This window comes from Heptranchias perlo, chromosome 17, assembly GCF_035084215.1.
Source record: "Heptranchias perlo isolate sHepPer1 chromosome 17, sHepPer1.hap1, whole genome shotgun sequence".
NCBI classification, from domain to species: domain Eukaryota; kingdom Metazoa; phylum Chordata; class Chondrichthyes; order Hexanchiformes; family Hexanchidae; genus Heptranchias; species Heptranchias perlo.
The window spans coordinates 21,452,190-21,479,661 of NC_090341.1; the positions used below are offsets into that span (position 1 = coordinate 21,452,190).

The 27,472-nt window shown below is 41.9% G+C and overlaps 1 protein-coding gene across 3 annotated transcripts in view; it reads left to right on the forward strand.

Moving 5' to 3' along the window:
• The window catches only part of fbln2 (fibulin 2), a 144,222-nt gene that overhangs the window by 21,550 nt on the left and 95,200 nt on the right, over window positions 1–27,472 (forward strand). For all 3 annotated transcript variants that reach the window (XM_067998699.1, XM_067998700.1, XM_067998698.1), the window contains exon 4: window positions 13,922–14,095. In XM_067998699.1, the coding sequence (XP_067854800.1) occupies window positions 13,922–14,095 (174 nt within the window). The remainder of the gene's footprint in view (window positions 1–13,921; window positions 14,096–27,472) is intronic.

Consider the following 27,472-nt stretch of genomic DNA (forward strand, 5'->3'; position numbering starts at 1 on the left):
GTTATTGCCACGACATCGTATTCCAATGTGGCTATTTGCGCCTGCAGCTCACCAACCTTGTTTACCATGCTTCGTGTGTTTACACACATGCACTGCAAACCAGTCTTAGACTTTCTTGTACTCTCTCTTAGTCTGATCCCACCTAATACTGTACTGTTACTTGCCCTAGTGCTATCCTTCTCCCCCGATCCTTTGTGCCCCTTGTTTCTCCTTTCCATTGCCTGGTGCCCATCCCCCTGCCAAATTAATTTAAACTTCCCAGCTCCATTGAGGCAGAAATGCTGCCTTGATGTCAAGGGCAGTCACTCTCACCTCACCTCTGGAATTCAGCTCTTTTTTCCATGTTTGGACCAAGGCTGTAATGATGTCTGGAACCGAGTCATTCTGGCAGAACCCAAACTGAGCATCAGTGACCAGGTTATTGGTGAGTAAGTGCCGCTTGAAAGCACTGTCGACGAAATCTTCCATCACTTTGCTGATGATTGAAAGTAGACTGATGGGTTGGTAATTGGCCGGATTGGATTTGAACTGATTTTTGTGGACAGGACATAGCTGGGCAATTTTTCACTTTGTTGGGTAGATGCCAGTGTTGTAGCTGTACTGGAACAGCTTGGCTAGAGGCACGGCTAGTTCTGGAGCACAAGTCTTCAGCACTACCCTCCGTGCTTCCGCCAAGAGGTGCTCAACATGGAGGAGTACTGATTCATCAGCTGAGGGAGGGCGGTAGGTGGTAATCAGCAGGAGGTTTCCTTGCCCATGTTTGACCTGATGCCATGACACTTTATGGGGTCCGGAGTCAATGTTGAGGACTCCCAGGGCCACTCCCCCCTGACTGTATACTACTGTGCTGCCACCTCTGGTGTGTCTATCCTGTTGGTGGGATGGTGATGAAGAAGTCTGGGATGTTGGCTGAAAGGTATGATTCTGTGAGTATGGCTATGTCAGGCTGATGCTTGACTCGTCTGTGGGACAGCTCTCCCAATTTTGGCACAAGTCCCCAGATGTTAGTGAGGAGGACTTTGCAGGGTCGACTGGGCTTGGTTTGACTTTGCCTTTGGATAGCTCTTTCAGAGAGCCAGCACAGGATGGGCTGAATGGCCTCCTTCTGCACTGTAAAATTCCATGATTCTATTTTAGTGTTTTTTTGCCTTTGTCGTGTCCAGTACCTGGTGGTCCGTCCGGCTTTATTATTCTTATGACTTTTTGTGGCGGGTTTGTGGGCTATTTCAGCAAAGTGATGGAAGATTTCGTCGACAGTGCTTTCAAGCGGCACTTACTCACCAATAACCTGGTCACTGATGCTCAGTTTGGGTTCTGCCAGAATGTGGCGGGTTTGAGTGGCTTGCTGGGCTATTTTAGAGGGCAGTTAAAAATCAACCACATTGCTGTGGGTCTGGAGTCACATATAGGCCAGACCAGCAGGTTTCTTTCCCTATAGGACATTAGTGAACCAGATTGTTTTTTATGACAATCTGGTAGTTTCATGGTTACCATTACTGATACTAGCTTTTTATTCCAGATTTTATTTTATTAACTGAATTTAAACCTGTTGGTGGGATTTGAACTCATGTTTCTAGAGTGTTAGTCCAGACCTCTGGATTACTAGTCCAGTAGCATAACCACTATGCTACCGTACCCTTCTATGGTGTGGCTCCTATTTCTTTTGTTCTTATGTTCTAGGTTTATAAATAATGACATTGAGTACAAATGTAAGAAGGAAATACTAAACCTATACAAATTACCGTTTAGAACTCAGACTATTGTGTCCAGGTTTGAATGTCTTCTTTTAGGAAGGATGCCAATGCCATGGAAAGGTTGCAGCAGAGATTCACTAAAATGATACTGAGGATGAGAGGCTTTAGCTATGAGGAGAGGCAAGAGAAACGGAGGCACTTTTTATTAGGACAGAGATGATTAAAAGAAAATCTGAAAGAGGAGTTTTGATTAAAAACTTACCACTGGTCAGTGAATCCATAACTAGTGGGCATAAATTTAAGTTCAACTCCAGAAGTCATTTTCCATTTGCAGAGTGACTTTCAAATCCTCAGGATGTACCAACGCACTTCATGTCCAATGAATTATTTTTTTGAGGTGTAGTCACTTGTTTTTTTTTATAATGTGGCAACTAGTTTTTCACACAGCAAGATCCCACAGACAACATTGAGATGAATGACTAGTCAATTTGTTTTGGTGCTGTTGTTCAAGGGATAGATGTTGGGCACTGCGAAAATTCCTTACTCTTCTTTGAAAAAGTGCTGTGGGATCTTTTATATCCACCTGAACAGGGAGGCAATCTCAGTTTAAGGTTTTATCAAAATTGTTATGGAACAATGCAGCACTCCCTCAGTACTGCACTGAAGTTTAAAGCTGGATTTATGTGCTTAATTCCTGTAGTGGAGATTGAACTCACAATCTTCTAATGCAGAGGCAAGAGTGCTACCATTGAGCCAAGAGAATGAGACTAGTGGATCGCTCTTTCATTGAGGCAGCACAGGATGGGCTGAATGGCCTCATTCTGCGCTGTAAAATGCTATGATTTTTTTTTTGAGTCCATTGGCTTTATCTGTACAACTGTTATGATCTGTATGGTAAATAGTTAATACAACAGTAATACAAATCTAAAAACCTAATCCCAGTTTTTAACGACAGAACTTAAATAGGAAATAGGCTACATTAATGACTAATGGCTACCCAATGCCTCTCAGTCTATGAACTATAGTTTGAAGACTTTAGTAAGATCTTAACTGTTCCAGTGCTGCAACTGATTATCAGTCAGGCGACACATTAGGGAAGAATTTATCAAAAGGAACATTCATTCTTAAATGAGTGACTGTATTGCTACTTTCTTCAATCATTCTAGTTCAAGAGTGTATGCAACATTAGTCACCACACACTGGTTTAACAATATAATTTGCTACCCTTGGTTTTACAGCTGGCATAAACCCCAGGACTGATTATAGCATTCTAATACCCTTTGAATTTCAACAAAAGACTTCAGACCCAAACTGAAGCCAAAAATTTGATTTGTTTAGTTAACCTTTATTTCCCTGGTGTATTCAGTACTTTCATACAGAATAGACAAATCTGAGCTGCAACAATAGTTTGACAAAAATTCTTACAATAAATGGTAACATATTGATCGTGTTTGCCGATAACTGGTCAGCCAAGAATTATCAATGTCAGGGAAGTGATAGAAGTGAGATTTACTTATGATTAAAGAGTGAAACAGATCGCAAACTCTTTTTAAGAGTGAAATACATTAAAATTGGCTAAACATTCACTGTGATCCCACTCCTAATTCATCTGGCTCTATTGGGACATCTCCAGCAATAGCTTCTCGTCCCCCATCCCCTCCCCCCACCGCCCACTATGATTTAGGTTCTATCCTTGATAGACTCCTTGTACTTGTTTACATGCTGCTCCTTGGGATCAATATGTATACCAACGACATCAGCTCTACTCGCCACCATCAGTATTGATTCCACAGATACCTCTGCACTACCAGACTGCCTAACTGACATCAAGTTATGGATGAGCCAAACTTTCTCCAGATGAACACTGGGTAAATCAAAGCCATCTTATTTGACTGCTTCCAAACTTGAGTCTATTCGCTACTGACTCTATCCACTTCCTTGCTGGTTACTCAGGATGAACCAGATGGTGTGCAATGTCTATGTCCTGTTCAACTTTGAGCTGACTTTCAAATCCCTTATCATACCCATTGCCAAGACCGGATGCTTCTACCTCCACAACAATGTTGACTTTGTTCCTGTCTTACCCCCTACCTCTAAAAGCTTTAACCATATTTTCATAACCTCAAGACACTTCTTGAACCCCTCCTTAGTGGCCTTCTGAGTTCCTCCCTACACAAATTCCAATTTATTTAAAGCTCCATTGTCCGTATCATGTCCCACACTATGTCTCGCTCAACCATCACCCCTGTTCTTGCTCACCACCACAGAATCCCAGTCTCCCAATGTACCAATTTCAAAATTTATCCTTGTTTCCAAATCCCTCCATGGCCTCGTCCCACACTACCTATGTGACCTCTGCAACTCTGCATACCACACTTTTACTTTGGACTCCAGTGCGTTCTCCTTGTGTTTCTCTATTGGTGACGGAACTTTCTTCCAACTTGGCTTCGCCCTCTGAAATTCCTTGCCTAAACCTCTTTTCCTTGCCTACCTTTAAAAACCTTCTCAAAACCTACTGTGCCTTCGGCTATATCTCTTACATCTCCTACCACTCGATCTCCTAATCGAAGGAACGTAGGATGTTTTATTGGTCCAGAATTTCCTGCAATAGTGAGATTGGTGACGTAGCCAGAAATTTTGCCGTTGTGAACTTACTCCAAAATTTCCTGTTTTCGTAATTTGAATATGTTGCAGCGAGCATAGCGCTGAATCAAAAGTGGTGCAGCCAACGGCCATTCTTTGCTACATCCGAAGAAAATAGTTTAACAGAAAAATATAATTCACTAATAATTAGTCACAGTAAATGAATAGTTCATCTTATATTGAACGTTTTCTGAAACACACAACAGTTTTATTGTTTTACCACAATATAGAAATTGGGCTGTTTTATCATCTCAACAAAAGCAACTATTTTGTGAATAAAAGTATTTAAATTGATTATAATATTATGCAAAGGAAACAGAAGTTGCACTACAGCTGTATACTGTCAATTGTTAAATATTCTAAACATTCCTTCCTGGATTCCTTGGTAGGATCACATGCAATGATGCAGAGAGATTTTTCATATGTTCTGTGGATAAAACTTCCCACCACTTGTCATCTATTTTCCAGGCTACTGACATCACTTTCTTAAATCGATAATTAATTTCCAGAAAAAATACACAATTTTACATTGAACGAATATGGAACGTGGAAACACGTTTGATTCGCCACCAGTATACAGCTGTATATTCTTGATGTTGGTCATGGAAACCGCATTCAGTGTTAGATATGAATGGCCAGGTAGGCAGGTTTAAAAAAAACCCATTGGGAGTGCATATGAATTATATGTTGGTGAAATAGGCCCGAGCTGTATCATGCTGCCTGTGTTCTTATTAATGGAATCTCGGGATGACATAAAGCTTTAGCACTTGGAACCTTAGTTCAAAGCTCACTAACCGACTCCAATTCTTGCCCCTCCCCTGCCCCACTCCCCAATCTCCTTTGCTTGCACATGGTTGCTCATTTTGGTCTGGCTGAATTTACAAATAAACCTTGCAGACTTTTCTTTGAATTAAGAAAAAATCTTTCAGAGACCGAGCAAAATCCATGCAATTATAACATATGTGAATTGTTATGATTTTGGTTTAAAAAGAAATTACTTTATTGTTAATGCCATTTGATACTATTCATTTTGTATGTGTATGGATTGTGCACTGGATCGTGTCCCATCCCTTTTATAGCAATGATTCATTTTGAGGGGCTCCAGGGGTGAGGCAAAGAGTTTTTAATATAGCAGAAAAGGGAAAATACCTCATTCCCAGCTTTGGCTATTACCATGTGAATTTGTAACTGAAAGGCCCACCTACGCCATTATTTTGTAGTCTAAGTGGTAGCGGTGATAAAAGTAGCGTTAATGCAAGAAAGTCTCAATCGCCATTTATTATAACGAGGGAAAAGCTACGTTAATTAACTTCTCACTATTTTGGTGAGGGTAACAGCGGAGTGGTGCAAAAGTCCCAGAAAATCAAGGCATGGCATAAGTAATGGTGTAAGTCACTTATGCCATCATTTCCTCTCTCTTTTGCACTGTACAATGGCGGCCATTACAATCATGCAAGTCTCCAGGAAATTCTGGTCCATTATGTTAAAAGCACTGTATAAATACAAGCTGTTGTTGAGTGAGTCACATCCAAATGAGCAATAATTCATAGGTCTGGTGGAGCCACAAGCTTTGCTGAAATGCAAATACTGTTGACCCTTTACTGCTCTACACAGATTACAGAATATAGACATTGAGATGGATGTGTGTTTGCTGCAGGCTCTTATTAAGTATTGAGATTGAGATTAAAACCATATGTTTGAGCTGCAAAACCAAATTTAAAATTTGAATGCCCTTTCTGGATTTCTATCAGTCCCTACAGGCCCCATTTTAGATGTGCATTTCACATTTTACATGGGTATAAAACTTCCAAACTTTCAAGTTTCCAAAATGCTCTCATCAACACTTTTTCAATAATAATTAAAAGCACAAAAATGTTAATGCTGCACAGTAAATAAGATGAAACAGTTCATAAATAACATTTTAAGAAAATGTCTCCTCTGATGGGTCTCGCCAATGAAGCTTACTGTATGAACAGGCAATTCTGCGTAATTCTGACTTTTAAAGGGAAAGTACTCCTATTTTAAACAGGCTTCATTCCAGAACAACAAGGAGAATCCTGCTTTAGAGATGTTTTGCAATAAAAACCCTGTTGGCTGGTGTGGCAAGTTTCACTGCATCCAATGCAAGATTTACTGTAATGGGAACTTTTTAAGCATGAATGTCGCAATTTTTAAATATGAACTAAATTAACAGATTAGTTGAGCCTGTTACATGCAGCAAGATGTTAACTGCCCTCATTCCACTGCCCTTAAACATCTTGCCTCAGGCTGTTACAGGGAACATCACCTGCATCTCCCAGTCTGCAGTGCACAGCTGCATGAAGCAGGTCACCAATGCCTTATTTACCAGAGCCAACCAATACATCATCTTTCCCATAGACGCCAACACACAAAATGAGAGAACGCTGGGATTTGTGGCAGTGGCTGGTTTCTCTCATATCCAGGGTGTTTTAGACTGCACTCATGTAGCCATCAAGGCACCAGAAGAATATGTCAGAAGCTTTCATCAACAGGAAGGGTTATCACTCAATTAATGTCCAGCTGGTATGTGATCACTGCAAGTCTGTGCCAGTTTCGCGGGCAGTTGTCATGATGCCTTCATCCTGTGATGCTCATCCATCCCCCCACTATTCCACTTTGAGGAATGTAAGAGGTTGGCTGTTTGGGGACAAGGGCTTCCACCTGCTCATATGGCTGGACACCCCACTGCAACCCCACCATGCCTGAACAGCTCAGGCACAATCATAGCCTTGGGGCCTCCAGGAACATCAATAGGCAGAATATTGGGCTATTGAAGCAAAGGTTCAGGTGCTTGGATAGGTTTGAGGGTTCCCTAGTATATGCCCCACACAAAATCATTGTCTGCTGCACGTTGCATAACATGACAATACAGGGGGGTTGGAGGAGGCAGAGGAACAGGAAATGTCATCATCTATTGAGGAAGAATTGAATGATGGTGATGGAGAAGCAGAAGAAGAAGAAGAATGGACAACACAATGCTGCAGAGAGGCCATGGATAGAACAGCTCTTCCGGCGGCCTGCTCATTCCCCTCTACAATCCTTTTTACTCCCTTCACCACTTCCTTGATCCTGCATTTAAGAACATTGAAACCATTCAGCCAACTTTATATGAATGACACACTGACACTGCTGGGTGCTCGAGCCTGTGAGGGCCTGGCTGCAGATGGCAGCACTTCGGCTGCTGCCCGGGCAGTCTAGCCCAGCTGGCTTTCTGGCACCATGACGGGTATTGATTGAGGGTGTGCGAGGGAGCAAACGTGCTGACATCCTGAGAGGGGAACACAAACTGTTCCCATTGCGCCATTGCTACTCCCATGGAGCTGCGGCTCAGCAGTCCCACTGATTTGTGGGAGAGTAGACTATAGGAAATGAACGATGCCCTGAAAGCCCCTAGCTATTCAGTCCACCAGAGTCTCCAAGATGGAGCCCATCATCTGGATTGCAGCTGTTTGAGCTTCCACCAAAGCTGCAAAGACTAGTGACATAGACTCTTGCTGTGAGGGCGCGGCTGCAGTGTCCTCTAAGATGGTCACATGCTCTAAGGTATACTGTAGAGTGCTGATGCCGTGCAAGTTGACACTACATAAGCTGGAAGCGGTCTCCTCCATACTTTCCGCCGTGGTGCTGAAACTTCCAATACCTGATATAACTACTTATGTAAGGCAAGCAGCTTTACTTTCATAGCTCTGTCCTCCTCAGCAGAGCTCCAGCGAGCTGTCTCCTGGGTTGCCTGTGCCACTAGTACCTTCCCCTGCCCAATCGTGCTGAGTCTGTCAACATTCGCAAATCCTTGTAACTCACTTTATAACCCACCAGGGGTGCTAATCAAGTGCTGGTTCTTGGCTGATATACATCACATGACATTGCCTCCTCAGAAGGATTGTCCTCCTCTGAGGTGTCTTCTTCTGGAGGCTCTTACTGTTGGGGAGAAAGGACACGAATTAGCATAGCACTGACAGGCTGCACAATAGCAGATGACAGACTTCACAATGCAGCTTGATGTTGTCAAGCTGGCTGGCTGGCTGCATTTTTCTGAGGTATGTGAAGGGGTACAAGTAATAGTCAGAGACCTTGCACTGATAAGCAACCAGCTTCAAAATTTCTAATGCATACAGCTCTCAAGGGACCACTGATCTTGAGAGCTTGCTGCTCCAGCATGGAGAGGATAATCAAGCTGGGTGTGCCTCCGTTGGTCTCATTCCTCCCCTTTGTATTGTGTCTCATGCAGAAAGAAGGGGCAAGAGTTAGTGAGTGGCTACTCAAAAGGAAAGTGCACATGTGTGGGGCTTCTGCTTGTTATGCATATGCTGAGAGGGAGAAGAAGCAAAATGTAAGCAGGATGGGGAAGTATTGAATTGAAAGCAAGTGGCTGGAGTGTGAAATGAGAAGAGTCATCAGAAGATTTATTTGTTCTACAAAGGCTATCCATGTGAGAACAGAATTCTGCTAGTGGCTGCTGTGAAGGGAACAAGCAAGAGTTGAGTTTGTGTTGGACTGAGAATGAGAGGTAGTTTAGTGTGCCCTTGTGATGGGTGGTGAAGGATGTGATGCAGAAGAGGGAATTGTGCTGGGGGGAAGGTGTTATTGAGAGAAATGAAGAGCTGTACTCACCCTTGCTGCTCGTGAGTTCATTGAAATGTTTCCTGCATTGAATCCACGTCTTGGGGTGATGCTCCTGGAGCTGACAATCTCAGCCACCTCTCTCCAGGCCTGGATTATGTCAACCTTTGCAATCTTCCTGCCACTTGTCTTAAAGAGTATGTCTCTGCTCGCCCTCACCTCTTCCACTGAGACCTCCACGAATGCGTCGGACAACCTGGGGGCTTGCTTCCGTCTCATTGCGGCATAAAGTCTTCCTGCAGCAATCTCAATAAATAATGTCCCTGAAGGGAATGCAACCTTGCTTTAAGATGTGCATTTCCACTTTAAATAGGCCTCTGGAGGCGTGCCGGAAATTACAGCCAGAAAATGGGCAGGCTTCCCGTTGCTGACATGATCTGATCAGTTGGAAAGCCTGCCAGTCAGATGTTAATGAGTCCCAGGAGTTAAAATACCTTTTATTCAGGGCTGTTTTTAAATTGTACTTTGTTTTTCTGGAGCGTCAGATTTTCAGAGATGTGCCAGTTGTTCTTCAACATTTCTGAACTTTGTAGGTTGGTATGTATGACTCATCTTGTAACTTGGTAAGATTTTTTTCTCTGTATTTAAAAAAAAGCAAATATAAAAGTCCTTTTGAATCCACATCTTAAAATTTCTTAGATAGTCTTTAACTGTTCTCGTGGATTTTAAAATCATCTCAACTCTTTGGTGTGTTACTGCCTTAAAACATGCCTCAAGCCAAGCATTATCCTGTATGTAATGCATTTGAGAGGTTAGATTAAGTCCCATAAACTTCAAGTGAAGCCTGAGCTGTGTCACAATCCTCCCAATCTCAGTAAATGTATGTACCACTTTTCTCTTTCCGTTTCCAAGACATTGTAATTTACATTTTCCATTCGCTGCTACCAATTTTCTTTATCAACAGTTGTCATTGTTGTTGCTATGCTCATTATGCGGCTTTAGATCACATTGCAGGAAGAGTATTTTTTAAAATAATGTTGGACCACTGAGTTTTACTGGAAAACAAAAAATGTCTCTTCTCACATGATCAGAAGAACATTTTAATGAAAAATAAAGCACTTTAGGGGGGAAGAACAGACTTGGCAATCAGTTGGGCAATCTTTTCAACAACAACTTGCATTTATATAGTGCCTTTAAAACATCCCGAAGCACTTCACAGGAACATTATTAAGCAAAATTTGACACCGAGCCACATAAGGAGATATTAGCACAGGTGACCAAAAGCTTGGTCAAAGGGGTAGGTTTTAAGGAGGGTCTTAAAGGAGGAGAGAGAGGCGGAGAGGTGTAGGGAGGGAATTCTACAGCTAAGAGCCTAGGCAGCTGAAGGCACTGCCACCAATGGGGTGGAGTGATTAAAATCAGGGATGCGCAAGAGGCAGGAATTGGAGGAGCGCAGAGATCTTGGAGGGTTGCAGGGTTGGAAGAGGTTACAAAGATAGGGAGGGGCGAGGCCATGGAGGGATTTGAAAACAATGATGTGAATTTTCAAAATCGAGGCATTCCCAGGCCGGGAACCGATATAGGTCAGCAAGCACAGGGGTGATGGGAGAACAGGACTTGGTGCAAGTTAGGATATGGGCAGCAGAGTTTTGGATGAGCTCAAGTTTATGGAGGGTGGAAGATGGGGGGCCAGCCAGGAGAGCATTGGAATAGTCCAGTCTAGAGGTAACAAAGGCATTGATGAGGGTTTCAACAGCAGATGAGCTGAGGCAGGGGCGGAGACAGGCGATGTTACAGATGTGGAAGTAGGTGGTCTTGGTGATGGAGCAGATATGTTGTCGGAAGCTCATGTCAGGGTCAAATATGACGCCAAGGTTACAAACAGTCTGGTTCAGCCTTAGACAGTGGCCAGGGAGAGGGAGGGAGTCGGTGGCTAGGGAATGGAGTTTATGGTGGGGACCAAAGACAATGTCTTCAGTCTTCCCAATATTTAGTTGGAGGAACTAGATGGTTTTCTGAAGGGGGAATGTGATTTAGGGTGGACTCGGAAATGCCAGAGCTTTGCCCCATCGAAGACAAGTGGCAAATTTCGGTGGAAGTGTGGCAGGAAGGGGGCCACATCCAACAGGTGAATGCGTATAAATGATGGGATGGCAGCATCTCCAGAATTCTGTCATTTCTGCCAGTACTGCACCAAACATTACTTACGTTCGTATAAGGTGAATTTCTTTGGGCTGGTGAGTCCAAGAGAAAGGAGTAATGCTAGTATGGTTGAAGATAGCGTGGGTGAGGCAGAAGTGTGTTGCTCACTTTCAACTTCCTCATCTTCCTCCCCTTCCGTAGTGTCTTGCTGTGACTCATCTAGTGGGGGGAAGAAAAAAAAGCTTTTAGCATTTTAAGCAGGTTACTGGATAACTCATCAGCTGCATCTGAAGGAAAACTATCAGGTTGTACCCATGGGCATCAGGGTCCCAAAGCCTTGAATCTAGCAAGCGCCTGATGGCCTTGATAAACCTGTAGTTGCCACTGGCCCTTCAGCTTCTCCATCTATGATAGATTTGGCTGACAGCCTCCCCAGGATGTGCTCCCTCTTCTTGTGGTGTGAGTGGCCGTATACTGGATCAACCACGTGTAACCAGTGATTCCCTGTTTTCTGTGAAGGAATATAAAGCAGAAGAAGACATGACTTCAGCAGTGAAAGTAGGGCAGTGTCTCTTGTTATGACAACTCCACCCATCAGCTTCTACCTGGGCCTGTGACCTACACAGTAGAAGTTGGCAGCTGGGGAGGCCTGCTCATGCATGTCACTCCACGGTTATGATAAAGAGTAAAGGTAATTAATGAGGGGCTGACGCACCTTTCAATAGGATGCAAGGAAGGGTCATAGAGAACAGATACTTTACCTTGGCTGCTCTGGTGACATCGTTAAATTTTTTCTTGCACTACAGAGGAGTTCCAGGAGTTAGCGATGTGGCATAAACCACCACTGCTTGCTCCATTTAGATTGTTTTGACTATATGCTTCACTGATCTCCTCTCCCTAACCCCAAACAACTGCTTCATGCTGGATTGAGTTTCAGCCAAGAGAACATTAAGATCCAACTCCTAGAAATTGAAGCCACTTCTTTTTTGGTCTCTCTGCCCTTGCTGCTGTTCAATGCTACCATTGCCTGTAAGAACAGCAGCAGGTTTCCTTCTCTTTCCAATGTGGCTTTAGGCAGGGGGCTGCTTAGGTTGCATTCACCCCCCACCCCCACTTGTTTCTGTCCTCCTTCTCCGCCCTGGTATAACTATAGCATTGCAGGCTGAAGCGATACAGCCAATGTGTCTCCCAATGTGATACTGAGCTGACTTTGTAATCTCCAATGGGGTAATTGTAGGAGCAAAATGGTGACTGGAAGTCCCAAGTTGCTGCAATGCCACCAGTATTTCTAGACTAATGTGTTTATGATGTCACTACACACAGCAACTCTTTGACCTTTGCTTTACAGCCTTGAACTTTAATGGTATTGGATCCTTTCAAGCAACAGCCAGGGATATTTGGCAAATTTCTCAATCAGCAGTGATTGATCCATAAAGCAGATGAAATATATCTTGTTGCTAGGCCAAACTCCAAGAGTGTCCGAATGGAAAGTAGTCAGCAGAACAAGAGTGTATTGCACTTCTTCATATGGCAGGTTTCCCCAAAGTGCACAAGATTATTGGTAGCACGCATTTGGCCATGTGGACCCCAATACCTAATCCTATAGTCCTTGCGAACAGAACAGGCTTCCGTTATATTAATGTGCAGCTAAAATTACAAAACGCACAAAATTATGTATGTGAATGCCTGCTAAGCTTGTTGTAGTCATGATATCTTCATTTTACATCAATCTGTGTTGCTATCATTAGTTGAAGACGCAGGATGACTGGACATATGGTTCCCTTGGAGCCAAGGATATCCTCTTTAGGCCTTGCTCATGACCCCCTTGAGAAAGCCACAAACAAGAGTTCAACAGTGATTTAATGCGGCCTATGTGATTACCAAGACAGATCGGGGGTCGAGGGCATTCATCCAGTCTTTCCATCTCTTCAAGTAGCACCATAAATTGGTGTCAAATGAATATGGAATGACTGTGACCAGGGTCGTGGGCATTCATGCACAGAATTCTGTGCATATGGTCACAAGCCACCTGCACATTAATGGGAGGGAACCCCTTCCTATTCATGAAGGCTATGGGATTGCTGCATAGCACCGCCAAGGCCTCAAAATCATAGTAGTCTGTTGCATATTGCACAACTTTGCCATACAATGAGGCATATCCATAGATCATGTGAAAGAGGAGGCCCAGCCACAACTATTGGCAGCAGACAATTAGACCGAGCTGGAAGATATGCCTGAAGAACCCTAGATGCAGGTAGAAAGAATCTTATAGCAGAATCTAATCAGTAAGACCTTCTCTTAAGTGCCTGTCCTGTTCATATGTGTAAAATGAAGTGGACCAATATACTATCCTCACCATTACTTTCTGATACCATTCCATTTCTGCGCTGCTATCTTATTCCACCCCAATCCTGAGTGAACCTTCTGGACACAGTTGAAATAAACTGAACCTATTTTATTCACCCTAATACTGTGAGGTATCTACTTCAATTTTTTTTACCCTAGTGCTTCTCCTTTGTGAAACTGTATAGTGTCTGTCTATTAATACCTAACTTAGTGCTACATCTAATTGATTGCCCACAACTGCAACTGGGGGAGGAACACCAACGCTGAAAACCCTAGTCCACATGAGGAGGAAGCTCTGCAAATAGTAAGTAGACAGATATGAGGAGCTGTGAGAGACGGCAAGGTTGGAGGTGAGATAGCAAGAGAAGATTGGTAAAGGCAGGGCAAAGCTCATCATTTGTAGTGTCATCTTCATGAGCTTTCTTAAAATATGGTAATGTCCTTACACTCACCTGCTATTTCTTCAAGTCACTGTGTGCACAACTAAATGTGCTCTTCTGTGTTTCACATAATAGGGGATGCCTTGGAGGAGGAGGATAACCACTCCAATGACCACCTGGGTACTTTCAGATCCACAACTGCTGCCACTTCTGGATCTACAACACCTGCTACATCGTCCCCAACTCCATCATGGCATCTCACCTACTCCAGCACCAGCTCAGAGAAATCTACTCACGAGGAAGTAGTCAGTAAGTTAAACGGGTTTTGACTTGGCAAAGCATAGAGCAATAGTAACCATGTGGACCTGGGAATGGAAGAGGGGGAGAATGCCATTCCTCCATGGTAAATGGAGAAACGTCTGCCCTCGACAAGGGACCCAGACTTTGGGGGCCCAATCTTTGAAAGAACTATGATTAGGGAGCAAAAGCAAAATACAGCAGATGCTGGAAATCTGAAGTAAAAACAGAAAATGTTGGAAATACTCAGCAGGTCAGGCAGCATCTGTGGAGCGAGAAACGGAGTTGACGTTTCAGATTGATGACCTTTCATTAGAACAAGCAAAAGGTCATCGACCTGAAACGTTAACTCTGTTTCTTTCTCGACAGATGCTACCTGACCTGCTAGGTAATTCCAGCATTTTCTGTTTTAATTTATGATTAGGGAGCATCAATTTCATATGCTGGCAGTGGAGACAGTTTCCATGCATAGTGTTGAAATGATGGAGAAATGGGAGGAGTCCACTACACATATCTGCAACATTGTAGGAAACTTCTCATGACATGAACACCCTGGAGAAATTGACAGCGCTGGAAATGAATGCTAACATAATTGCTCTCTCAGGAATCAAACATTTCAAAAATGTGCAGTCATGCAATTTTTGTTAGCAGTTCATTTATTATGGCAATAAAGGCATCTCATCCATTTTTAAAAAAAGTAACACACAGGCTTCAGAAACCCAGACTGACTCTTGGGTTTCAAATTAATTCCTAGCAGGTCTGGGCCCACAATACGAGTCTAATTTGGCATTCACTGGCATAACCATGGCAATTTCACTCGGGTTATTCGGGTGTCTGGTTTGGGAAGTAGGAACACGCTCTGAGGTTGGAGCAGAGTAGAGGGAACTTTGCCTTGCAACAAACAATCCTGAACCAGACCAAGCAACAATTGATGCGAACATCGAGGTGCTGAAATTCCAGGAGCCCTCCTTCACTGCCAGAAATGCACAGGGCCTGCCAGTCGGTCCTACCTCTGACCCATTCCCAAATCCCGAGGATGTTTCCTTTGCAGGGGGTGGGTGCTTGCCCCATTTCCTGTTTTGCCTGGGTGCCTGCCCCATGGATAGGAATTTTCCAGTAGCCCCTTGCCGCTTTATCGCGAGTGCGGGCTGTTCTAGCCAAAGGATGATAATTTTTCGAAGAAGGGCACAATTTTCCCGTTGCTGCATCCTAATGGCAATCAATTGCTGCTGGGAAACTGGAATTTTGGGCTCCACTTCCACCAAATGTACTTGTATTGGGGGCAAACAGAGAAAAGGGGTGTAGACCTGACAAAAAGGGATTCCGCCCCAAATTCCAGCCCTCCTACCCTGTCTGCTGTGGCAGCAGTGCCTTCCTAGGCCCAGGAATTTCAGCGTCTAAATGTCTGAAAATGGAATAGTATTCCATCCCTCAGCATAGAATGATACAGCACAGAAGGAGGCCATTTGGCCCATCGTGCCTGTGCCGGCTCTTTGAAAGAGCTATCCAATTAGTCCCTTTCCCCTGCCCTTTCCCCATAGCCTTGCAAATTTTTCCCCTTGAAGTATTTAACCAATTCCCTTTTGAAAGTTCTTATTGAATCTGCTTCCACCGCCCTTTCAGTCAGTGCATTCCAGATCATAACAACTCACTGCATTAAAAAAAATTCTCCTCATCTCACCTCTGGTTCTTTTACTAATTACCTTAAATCTGCGTCCTTTGGTTACTGACCCTTCTGCTACTGGAAACAGTTTCTCCTTATTTACTCTAGCAAAACCCGTCTCGATTTTGAACACCTCTATTAAATCTCCCCTTAACTTTCTCTACTCTAAGGAGAACAACCCCAGCTTCTCTAGTCTCTCCACGGATCTGAAGTCCCGCATCCCTGGTACCATTCTAGTAAATCTCCTCTACACCCTCTCTAAGGCCTTGACGTCATTCCAAAAGTGTGGTGCCCAGAATTGGTCACAGTGCTCCAGCTGGGGCCTAACCAGTCTTTTAAAAAGGTTTAGCATAAGTTCCTTGCTTTTATATTCTATGCCTCTATTTATAAAGCCAAGGATCCTGTATACCTTTTTAACAGCCTTCTCAACTTATCCTGCCACCGTCAAAGATTTGTGTACATACACCCCCAGGGCTCCCTGTTCCTGTACACTCTTTAAAATTGTACCATTTAGTTTATATTGTTTCTCCTCATTCTTCCTATTAAAATGCATCACTTCACACTTCTCTGTGTTAAATTGCATCTGCCATGTGTCTACCCATTTCACTAGTCTGTCTATGTCCTTCTGAAGTCTATTACTATCCTTCTCACTGAACTTCCTTCACTTCGATAAGCACAAAATCAAACTTTAAAAATGAATGTTTTCACAGATTCTTCGTGGAGTTTTATAATGCTGTAGAACAACAAAGAACGATTACTTTGAGAGCCTGTGCTTCAAAGAATGCAATGTGGAACAAAATGCAAATCCATTGTCCAAAGTCAAATCCATTGTAACTGACTGCAGAACTCTTATTTGGATGGTTTAGTACACAGAAATGTGTATTATCCACATATTCCAAATCATTTATTCAGGGTAACAAATTCTGGCATCTAATTCCTGTATGGCATTGATTAATGTCACCTAATTTTCAAATAAATAAATTAATGGCATCTCATTTTTCAGTTCTGTCACCTAATTAGTGATTAACAAGCACATGCCAACACACTAAAATGTTACTAATTTGATTCTACCGTATATACGCACTTATAGGGCAACCCATGTATATGATGATCTCTGGGTACTTGCAGCTCAAACCTGTCCCAAAAACACTATGAGCAATGTATAAGACAAGGGTCAACATTACAACAGTACTGTAGGCTCTACCGCACCAGCTCCTAGTCTGCCATTTTGCTTCTCTCCAGTAGCGGTTACCTGCTACCTTCTTTCTAATAAATAACTAAGTTTAAAATACCATCTGTGCTCCCTGGTCTCCAATTGTCTTAGTTAGTGTACATTAGTAGTAGCATGTGGTGGCTGGCCCACATTAAAATCAAATTTCCTACTTTTACAAGATTTCCCAAAGAATGAGAAATTTGATTGTAATGCATGCTGAATAGTTTGATGCATTGTCGCAATTGTGCACCAACATTACTGGGGAGTGCGTGACCCAGCCATAGTATTGATCCTTATTCACATGTAAGATGAACTTCATACTTGGACCACTAAATAGATACAAGTTTAGGTGGTTGGTGGTAGGCTATACTCATAAATTATTTGTTCTTGATGCCTCCATGTAAATTAAGCCAATTGAACATCAGTGTGTTGCAGAGTGATTCAAAGTATTGTCTGGAATAGATTCTGAATTTGCACTTTGTATGGTGAGTCTCACTTTGTATAATGCTGCAGTCTTCACTGGGAGGACTAGTTGGTGAGATAACCCTAGGCTGGCATTGCTGAAACTGGTCTTTAGGAGGTTCTTGAGAGTGGTAACAGATGACATTCCCTCGGTCTCTATAGTTAAGAATCTGGCCCTTAGCACTGCCCACAGTGGCAAGGCTGAGATCAGAAATTCAGTAAGTGTAGGACTGGAGCCTGTGTGTTACAAGGCACAATTTTGGCTGCAATTCTGTTTTGACAAGAGCTTTGATTGTGTTGATTGATCGTAGCTACAGGGAAAATGCCAAGTACAGAATTATCCAGAAGCACATTTAAACTTACTGATACTGGTAGAGTTAAACCTACAGGTAGAGTTTCTGATCTGTCCTCTTCTAAACGCAACAGCATAAATTTTTAATAGGGATATCCCATATAACCTGAAAGTTTGATTTTAATGAAGCAGTTCAGATTTAAGGATAGCAACAAATCCAAAAACTGTAAAATTATATACTGCCATTTTCAGTAGTTGTCTTGAAAGGTGAATTTTGGCACACAATACTGAACTGCAGCAGAAGCTGTCAGGTTGATGCAACAATATTTTATATAGTAATGTTTATAGATTTTATTATTTCCTGGGCTTTTATTTGACACAATGATGAATAGATTTCATTGTTGGTGCAAATAAGGTTCAGCTTGAATAGCAAGAGATTTGTGCATATATAGAGATTTTCTAATCTGAGATGGATTAACTCTTTGTATGGTAAGACAACCTACAATGATAAATATGTACTTAAACCGTCAAAAACTGATTTACAGTAGTCAACAATGTTGTTGGTTTTTAATTGCATTATACATGTTAATTCTTTCATATTGGATTTCCATAAAAATAGGCTTACCTGTAATTGCTATATGATTCAAATATCGGTAAACGGGAGAGGAATGTCCTTAAGAGGACATTTATCTTAAGTGGTATAACTGGTAATTAAATCGGCAATGGAAATAAATCTTACTTATTTAATTATTTTAAGAAGTTTGTGTACAGAACCGTAATGATAAAACAATGAGTATAAAGAGGAATGAAAATTCCAGTTTGGCTCATGAGGGTGAAATTGGCCTTGGGCTGTAGTGCAAAATGGGTGATGGAGAATTGGCAGCCCATTTTACTCTCCGCCCGATTTTCTATTCCATTGAAGTGGATCATCATCTTGCTTGACTTAAACAAATAATTCCAAACTACCCTCTTGCATTCTCCTTATATATTTACAAAAGCTAGCGCTCACAGCATTCTACTTGAAGACCTGAATGCCTGCCTATATTTTTGTCTGTTTTTATCACCCTGTGTTCACAGCCAGTAGGGAAGCCTGCCTGACCATCCCTGCTAAGCAAAGGACCAGACACTTCCCAATACAATGGATGTGAGCTGTTTGTTGATTGCTGTGAGAGACTATCAAATTGTTTATTATTTACAGTCTATGGTGAAACAACATGAAAGCTTGGCTCATCAGTATTTTAACTACCTTTATCCACTTTCTTAAAAAAAACTTGTGTGAATACACTTTGCTTTAAAATGCATTTAAAAGTGACTTTTTCCCCCCAAAGTCCTTTCTGTGGGAAAATGGTCAAAACAAAAATTCTGAATTGTGACACCAAGGTTTTTTAAATTAAATATACAGTGAAATCCATGTTAATTTTGGGGTGAGTCTTGTAATGCCACTTTTAAAAAAAATTTATCCTAGAGAGGTGGGCAACATTGGCAAGGCTTCATTTATTGCTTATCCCTAGTTTTCCTGAGAAAGTGGTGATGGGCCTTCTCCTTGCACCTTTGCAGTTCCTATGGTGAAGGTGCTCCCACAATGTCATTAGATAGGGAGTCCCAGGACATTGGCCCAGTGACAATGAAGGAACAGTGCTTCATTGCCAGGATGGTGTGTGACTTGGAGGGAAACTTGGAGGTGATGATGTGTCCATGACATTGTTGCTTTCTCATCTTGTGGTAGAGTTCACAAGAGGGGGTTGCTGTCAAACTAACCTTGGTGAGTTCCTGAAGTATGTAATGTAGATTGTACATACTGCAGCTACAGTACATTGGTCGTGCAGGGGGTGCAAACTGAGTCCAGTGGCACAGGGGTCATTCAAGCAAATTACTTTGTCCTGGATTCTGCTGAGCATCTTGATTGTTGTTGCATCTGCACCCATCACACTGTGACTTGAGTCTTTTAGATGGCGGTGAGGCTTTGAGGGGTCAAGAGGTGAGCCACTCATCACAGAGTACCCAGCTTCTGCCCTGATTTTTTAGCCACAGTGTTGATATGGTTGGTCCAGTTAAGCTTCTGATCATTGGTGACCAATAAATTGTTGATGGGGGATTTGGTGATACTGGTACAGTTGAAGGTCAGTGGGAGGTGGCTGAGCCTTCTCTTGTTTGAGATGGTCATTACCTGGCATTTATATAGTGCAAATGTTACCCACCACTTGTCATCCAAAGCCTGGGTGTTATCCAACTCCTGATGCAAGTTGGCATGGGCTGCTACATTATCAGAAATGCTTGGGTAATGCTTCTTCTAAAATTATTCTTGAAAGAATAAATCAATGGCTACATTCTCTGTGACCTAGGCATATGTGGTCATTTCTTTCCATATGAGTCTGCCACTACTCTTTCCCTGAAGTCCTTGAGGAGTGTGCATTCATGTTTCTGGTGTTTTGTCTAGCTGCACCTGGACTGTGGAAATAGCTTTGTTACCTGGCCCTGTGCAGGGTAGGTTTTGCGATCGCTGTGGGACTTGGCCTTAGCAGCAAAGCCAGGATTTGCAAATGTAGCTTTCGGGTTATTTTATAACCTTGCCAAGGTTTCCTTCGCTCTGCTGCCAAACAACTGTGTATATTCAAATGACAGCTCAGCCAATTACGTCTGGATATTGGGCAATCTGGTCATATCCAACCAGGCAGGATAATTGCCCCATAACTGGAGTAGACATTAGTTGATAGTTCCAAGCGTTGCCTCATGTCAGCATTGAAACTGAAGTCCAGTCGCCTAAATAATGTTTTTTCAAGTTGGGACCAGGAAGATTTTCAAAATTTTTGTAACATTAGCCCGGAACCTCCTGGAAAATGTTGGCATAAGTCTGGTTTAAGAGCAGAGTTGTGCCATTTTTTTAACAAGAAAATTTGAGTGTAACTGATTTACTTTGGTTTTATGCTGGAACATTGCTACACAAATTAATGTTAATGAGATTCTCAGGAAATTTGGTGATAATTGCTGTCGACAAGATTGACATAGAAAGCGGAGTAAATTTCAGCGTAAATTGGACTGAGGAAATTCCGGCCAATTTTTGCAACTACCCATTTTCTGTGCATTTCATTTACACACTTTTTTCCCAATTCTACATAAAATCACTATATTGGGAGAAAGTGCTATATAATTCCTTAACAAAAATATAAATAAAAATTTTACTTTTAAGGTTTGGAATTCTTTCAAATTCACTAGGATTCCATGAATCTGTAGCATTTCCATTTTAGGACAGCTGGATGGCTTCTTGAGTATAGTCATTGATTATTCAGCAGAATTCTGGGGTGGCTCTAGTTGGGAAGGGAATTGAGCGCAGTGATAACTACTCATTTTCTAAAACTGATTCTTATTTTAATTCTTAATTAGGTCCAATATTTTAAGATTGTGCACTAACGACCATATCGCGTCTAAGTTATGGTTTTAAAGGCAGGCAGCCCAAAATTGAAGGAGACCAGAGGGACAACCAGAGGGGCAGCTTGCCTGAAATATTAAGATGAGACCTGAGGACCAATTTCGGGTGATACTTTGGCCAGTCTCTCCTGGTGCGTGCAGTGTGCACACTATTACGTTTGTTCCCGAAAGCGGGCATGAACCAATTTATCCTTCCAGATTTGTTGGTTAGGAATGGTAATCACTCACTTTGGTTTGAAATGTAATCTATATTCATGTGTGCCACTCTTAAAACAAAGCTCCGTTTCTTTAAATAGGTTTGTAATCTGTGTCATTCCTGCTGATTATAAATGTCACCCAAACATTCTCTTGATGTTGACAGGTCGGAAACAAATTCTTGGAGAGCTTCAAAGCTGTAATACTCATATGAAAGGTGTTAATAGGATTTTCAGTGGTGCCCTGAAAGTGTTTCCAAATTAGTTCTTTGTAGTGCCAGTCAAACAACAGAGAAAAGAAAAGTAAATGGAATGTCTGGACCATGGTTGAATAATTTAACTTTGGGTAAATTTATCTTTGTATGTGGTGCAGCAGTATTTTCTACCACAAAGAGTCCGAAGCGATAATATTAACCCTGCCCACCTGGTGGAAACTGGATGTGTGGGCAGTTAAAATCACCCGTAGGTAGGGTTGCCAACCCCCCCCCCCCAGGATTGTCCTAAAATTAAAGATTAATCTCCCAGACACTGCTGTGAACAACCCAGGAGAAATAATATAGGGGCATGGAAAAAAAATTGTGTTTTTGTTTTCATTTTACTTGAATACTTTCGTTTATTAGTTACAAAGAGTAACGGAGATGGGAAAAAAGGCTGTTTGACTGGGTGAGGCAGTTGGAGGCGGGAGGTCATGTAATGAAACCTCCAGGAATGCATCCTACCAGAGTTGGCAACCCTACTCAAGGGACCTACCTGCCTAGGATCCCCTGTCTTTCTGTGGGTTCCTCACCCAAAACCAACAGGTTCTTTCTTTAAAAATGCAGACACCATTCAGGCCTAACTGCTATTTTAACCAGAGGCCTAAAAGGGGAAGCCATTGTGGCTTTCCTGCCAGGCAGCCTAGTGAGAAGAGGAGTCGGGGCCCAAAAAGCGAAGTGTTTTTCCTTTTTTTGACTTTCCTTTGGGGCCAGGAGGAGTAGGAGTGCATCTCTGGGCCCCATATGGAAAGTTTAGGCCACCCTTGCCCCAGGTCTCCCCCACCCCTCACTACGAGGCCCAACCGAACCCCCTCCCAGCCACAATAAGTACCATTCCTTAGTCGCCACTGGTGGCCGCCTGCTGCCCAACATTCCTTCCGCCTGCCGATCAGCTGAGGCTTCCCGCCGGTTTCAGGTGGGAGACTCATCAAGCCTACGCAGGAGAGACTCATGTTGCTGAGGTCAGGATGGTTTGCTGCTTGCCTCGGCCCCCGCCCACATGATTGCTGCCCCCGAGTTAAAATCGGGGCTTGCCTGTCAATTAAAGACACTGAAACGGAAGTGAAAGCTGAATTCTAAACTTGTACACTAAAGAGAAGCAGTAATGATGTTGCTTTTATGCCAAAGAAGCCTTTCATGTCTGAAATTTGAGATATTAAAGCTTAAATTTTCAGATATTGGCATTATTTATGCCACAATGACAATTGGCGGGTTTTAGATGAAATGGAAGTGTGCTATTTGCATCCAGTTTTCCAAGGTCAGCTCATTTGCATTACTTGAGGTGCAGGGTCGGACTTCCACCTATTTTCCAATATTGGCTGCCAAATACCACACACAGATCAGGGGTATTCATTGGAAATTCTGGGTTTAATTGTTTCAAGATAATCCCGATGGGTCGGATTAGTTAATGAGTTCATTTACTTCCCTCAGTCGTCAAACTCGCACACATGAACACCTCAAAAGGGATGAATCCAAACATATGCAGCTGGAAATGACATTATGTGGTGTTATCATGCCACGTTTCCAAGCTTGTATCATATTCCTTTGGCAGCTATTTTAATATCAGGCAGAATAATTTGATACAAATGCATTATGTGTCACAATATCGCACAGTGGAATTTCCAGGCATTAATGTGGAAATCAATTTTTTCTTGGTGAAATGAATATCAGGCATAAATTTCTATCCATTCACCTGAGACAAAATTGACAGATAAGTCATAAGTTCAAACGCTTACAGTTTCATGCAGAAAGTAGAAACCAATTTAAGATCATCTATTCCCAGCACAGTGCATTTATTCCAATTCACAAGAAATTTATGGATGAGAAAGGCCCGTTAGCCCATTTTAATTCATCCATTCAAAAATACTCTACAGTCCCCTCATTGCTGCTTCTAACTGGTTCTTAAATGATTCTAGGTTTCTCACAGCCATGACTTTATCTGGAAATCCATTCCATGTGTTGATCACTTTTTGTGTAAAAAAGAACATGCTGATATCAGTCTTAAATTTAACCTTCATTAATATATCCCCTTGTTCTTCTACTGCAATTTAAATGAAGTAATATTCCAGATTTACCTTTTCCAGTACTTGCCTGTCTTACATAACTCTAAGATCACCTCTCAGGCACCTCCTATCCAGACTGAAAAGTACAAGTTTCTCCAATCTTTCTTCATTACTCAGATACTTGTCACTAGGGATCAGCCTCGTAGCTCGAGGGTCAGTGTATGACTGTCACCTTTGTTTTTCAGCGACAGGCACTGGGCACAATGTTTACTTTCCGACTTGAGCAGAGCACTGTATAGTTTGATCATGACTTCCTCTGACTTATATTGTAGTTTTGGCTATGTGATTCAACATTCCCTTGGCTTTGTGGATTGCTGCCCTGCAGTGGTTGCACATGCTGAGATCTATTTTAACTCCTTCCACTTGGTGGAAACCAGGCGAGGGTGGCAGTTAAAATGGAGTGGGGGACTTGCTCATTCCTTTCTCACCCCGATCTGGCTGATTGCAATTTTGAATTGCTAACGGAGAGGACACCTGCCCCAAGCCGGTAGGGTCCTCTTTAAATATGCAGATCGGGTTCCGGTAACATCTGCTGATTTGCTCACATATGTATTTTGTACAACTCATTGTGTAGTTTCTGAGCTGCCTCCCTTGATCCCAATGGAAACTTCTAATTTAATATCATCTGAAAATTTGACCAATTTGCAGTGAGTTTCTGAATCCAAATTATCAATATAAATTAGAAACAGGAGTGATCCCAACACTGATCCTAGGGGCACCCATTCAATATTTGCTTTCATCCTGATGTGACTCCTCTAACAAATGCCTGTTGTTTTCTACCCTTCAACCAATTTCTTATCCTTTCACAAGATTTACCCTGAATCCCCGATTTTTAGCTTGACTAATATCCTTACAGAAAATATATTGGCCAGGAATATACCAATTTCCTGTTGATATTGGAACCACACAGTCTAAACCACTGACATTTGTGCTTTTCCTGTTTGTCTTTTATTAAATCTTGTAGCATCAGATGTATTGATCCTTGGACCAGTGACAACTTATTAAAAAAAAGCAAAAATGCAGAAAGAATTTCTAGTCCTTATTACTGATAGACGGATTTTGAAGTGTAGATTTGAGCTGTGTGATGGATAGCAGGACAGAATCAGCCTGCTCCACTGTCTTTGAGTTTTCAGATGTACTGACTGACCTTTGACTACATCATGGGGCTTAAATGAATTTTGCTGCTTTTTTTACAGTGCCAAAATAAACTGATTCTAGTTGTCTTGTTAGGAAATAATAATATCCAACATTGAAAGCTACAGTCAAGATACAAAGGGGTAGATTTTGACTTTGTGCGATAGTGCAAAATGGTGACAGCAAATTGGCAGCCCATTTTACATCGCTCCTTATTTTTATTTCCGTTGAGTTTTTTTTCAGTTTTGCTTATGGTTGTCATTTTAATATCTGTCTATCTTCCCTTCCCCGTATGTTTTCAAAAAAATGATTTATTTGCATAAGAAGTTGAAAATTTATAGATAAAATCAAATTGATTTGTTTCTCCTCTTGTAATTTTGTATGGGATAACTGTCATGATTTTCTAGTTCCTCACTCATATAATTATTTTCAATGAGTATTTTGTTGTGGTATAATGAAGCTTAGAGGGTTTTGTAAGTGAAATGACAATACTACTTGCATCTCTGACTTGTTTGTTTTATGAATCTTGTTGTACTGTGATGTCTTTGTTGTCTAGTTATAGTATAAGGTGATATTGATCTGGTCTGACATTGTCAGGCTGTCCAGTTATGACACTACTTTATGGAGCATGTTTTCCTCTTATTGTGCTTGGGTGTAAAGGGTCGTCTGATCACTGAGCATAGATGGTAACTGGGCAGGGAGGATTACATGCCCATAATGGAGCCTGTCTGATTTTCTGTCCATTAATTTAAATGGACATGCAATAAGAGCCTCATACGTCAGCTAGGTGTAATGGGAGAAATGCTAGGAGGAGAAATGTTGAGTGGGTGTTGAGAGGGGGATACAGTTCAGAGAGGTAGGGATTGGTTATGGGAAGAGCACAAATTCCAGAATAAGGTTGATAATTGATTACACCCAGTATCTGATTCTAATCAAATAGAACCCTAATACAACAGAATAGGCTGGAGGGTGTTCGAGAAAATGAAACCACAAAAGAGATAACAAAAGAATGAAAAACAACGATTAGAAGCGCCATCTTTTGTCAGGCTTGGGTTATTTAAATAGTTAACACAGTTTCCCCCCCTCCCTCCCGCCTATACTATTTGAACTCTGCTAATAGACTCCAAGAAAACTTTAGCTTTCAATAATGCTTCACTTTAAAAGCCAAGGAGTGAATCACCACTTGGTTCAGTATTATTCCAAGCCTTGTGGTTTATTCCCAAGCTCATCCACAAACCATATGCTTTGAAGCAACTGTGACTTGGCCACCAGCACTTGGATTCTCCGTCCAAAATGATCTTATCTTGCTCCTATAATTTGAATTTCCTTGACATAATTAAACACGAGCTTAAAATGATCTTTTTTTTGTACTTTATGCAGTTTATAATTTTGATGATCTGTTCTACCCTCTAATTCCTTACCAGGCACCAGCACATGCAGGTTTTTGTATTCTTTAAACAAATACTGGAGCTCGTAAATAATAATGAGACCATTGTGCAATCGATCACAACATTAATAAACCTCCTGTATACTCAGCGTATGAATTTTAGATTTATAATGGTGCTCTCCATGTGTATCGGGATAAAGATTTTGCCCATTTATACTTTGCCACTCCTGCTGGTTTTTGGGTGGGCTGTCTGCAAATTTCTAAGATGTAAGTTGGACATGGACAGCCTGATTTTAAAATATAAATCCACTTACATCTGTGCCTTATTGATGTGAAGGCTTTAGTTCTTGAGGTTGCCAAAGCTCATAGCCAGACTCAAGCTAAGTATGTTTGTTGTAGGAGGTGGCAGTCAAAACCCATTCCCAAGAAGTGTTCTTGCTACTGGAGGGAAAATTATTAGTAAATGGGATACAAACATTGATAGGTTATATGACAGTGGATGCATACATCTGAGGCTGATATGATTATCACCTGAAGTCCACTTATTTGCACCTTCCAGCAGGGGTCATGGAATATCGATTTGATTGTCTGTGGTACTCCATGGCCTAATGGCCCCATTTATATGTCTCTACCACCACCCTGGCTGAGATCAGCTAACTCAGCAGAGACTAGTAATTGAACCCAGGATCTTCTGGTCTGTATCGTTCAGTCACACCCAATTGAACCATTGAAGGAGCTGGATGATTTTGGAACAGTCCATTTTTACTTACAGAACTGTAGCAGGACGTGGAATTTAATGGTAACAATGAACCGACAGACATGCGTACATCTGAGTGCACAAATTCCATTTGTGTTCAACCTGCATGGAGCCTCACTCACCGGGAGCACAGATTGGGAAATTGCATATGTGCAGCCTACAATTTTCCAGCCATTAAAATTAATTTTACTGGATGGAAAATCAGGAGCTTTGTGTGCACAATAATCTGATTTGTGCTCCTGGTGCATGAAGCTCTGCACTGGGACTGCGCAAGTGGACAATTTATGCTCTGGAGTTTTTAACCACTCCGATGAATTGTTCCGGTATGAAGCTGAAGCTATGTGTTAAAACAATTACTTTCAACGTACATACACACAGCCCTTTCATTCATCATTGCCTAAGTAAAGTTACTAATCTGTTAGCTTACTTCAGTCAGTATTTTGTGAGGCAATAACATTTGAATAGATATCTACAATTGCTGTGACACAGCAAGCTCTGATGTTTTCAGCCTAAGGTCAGTAGTAGAGATGAGAATGTTTTGAAT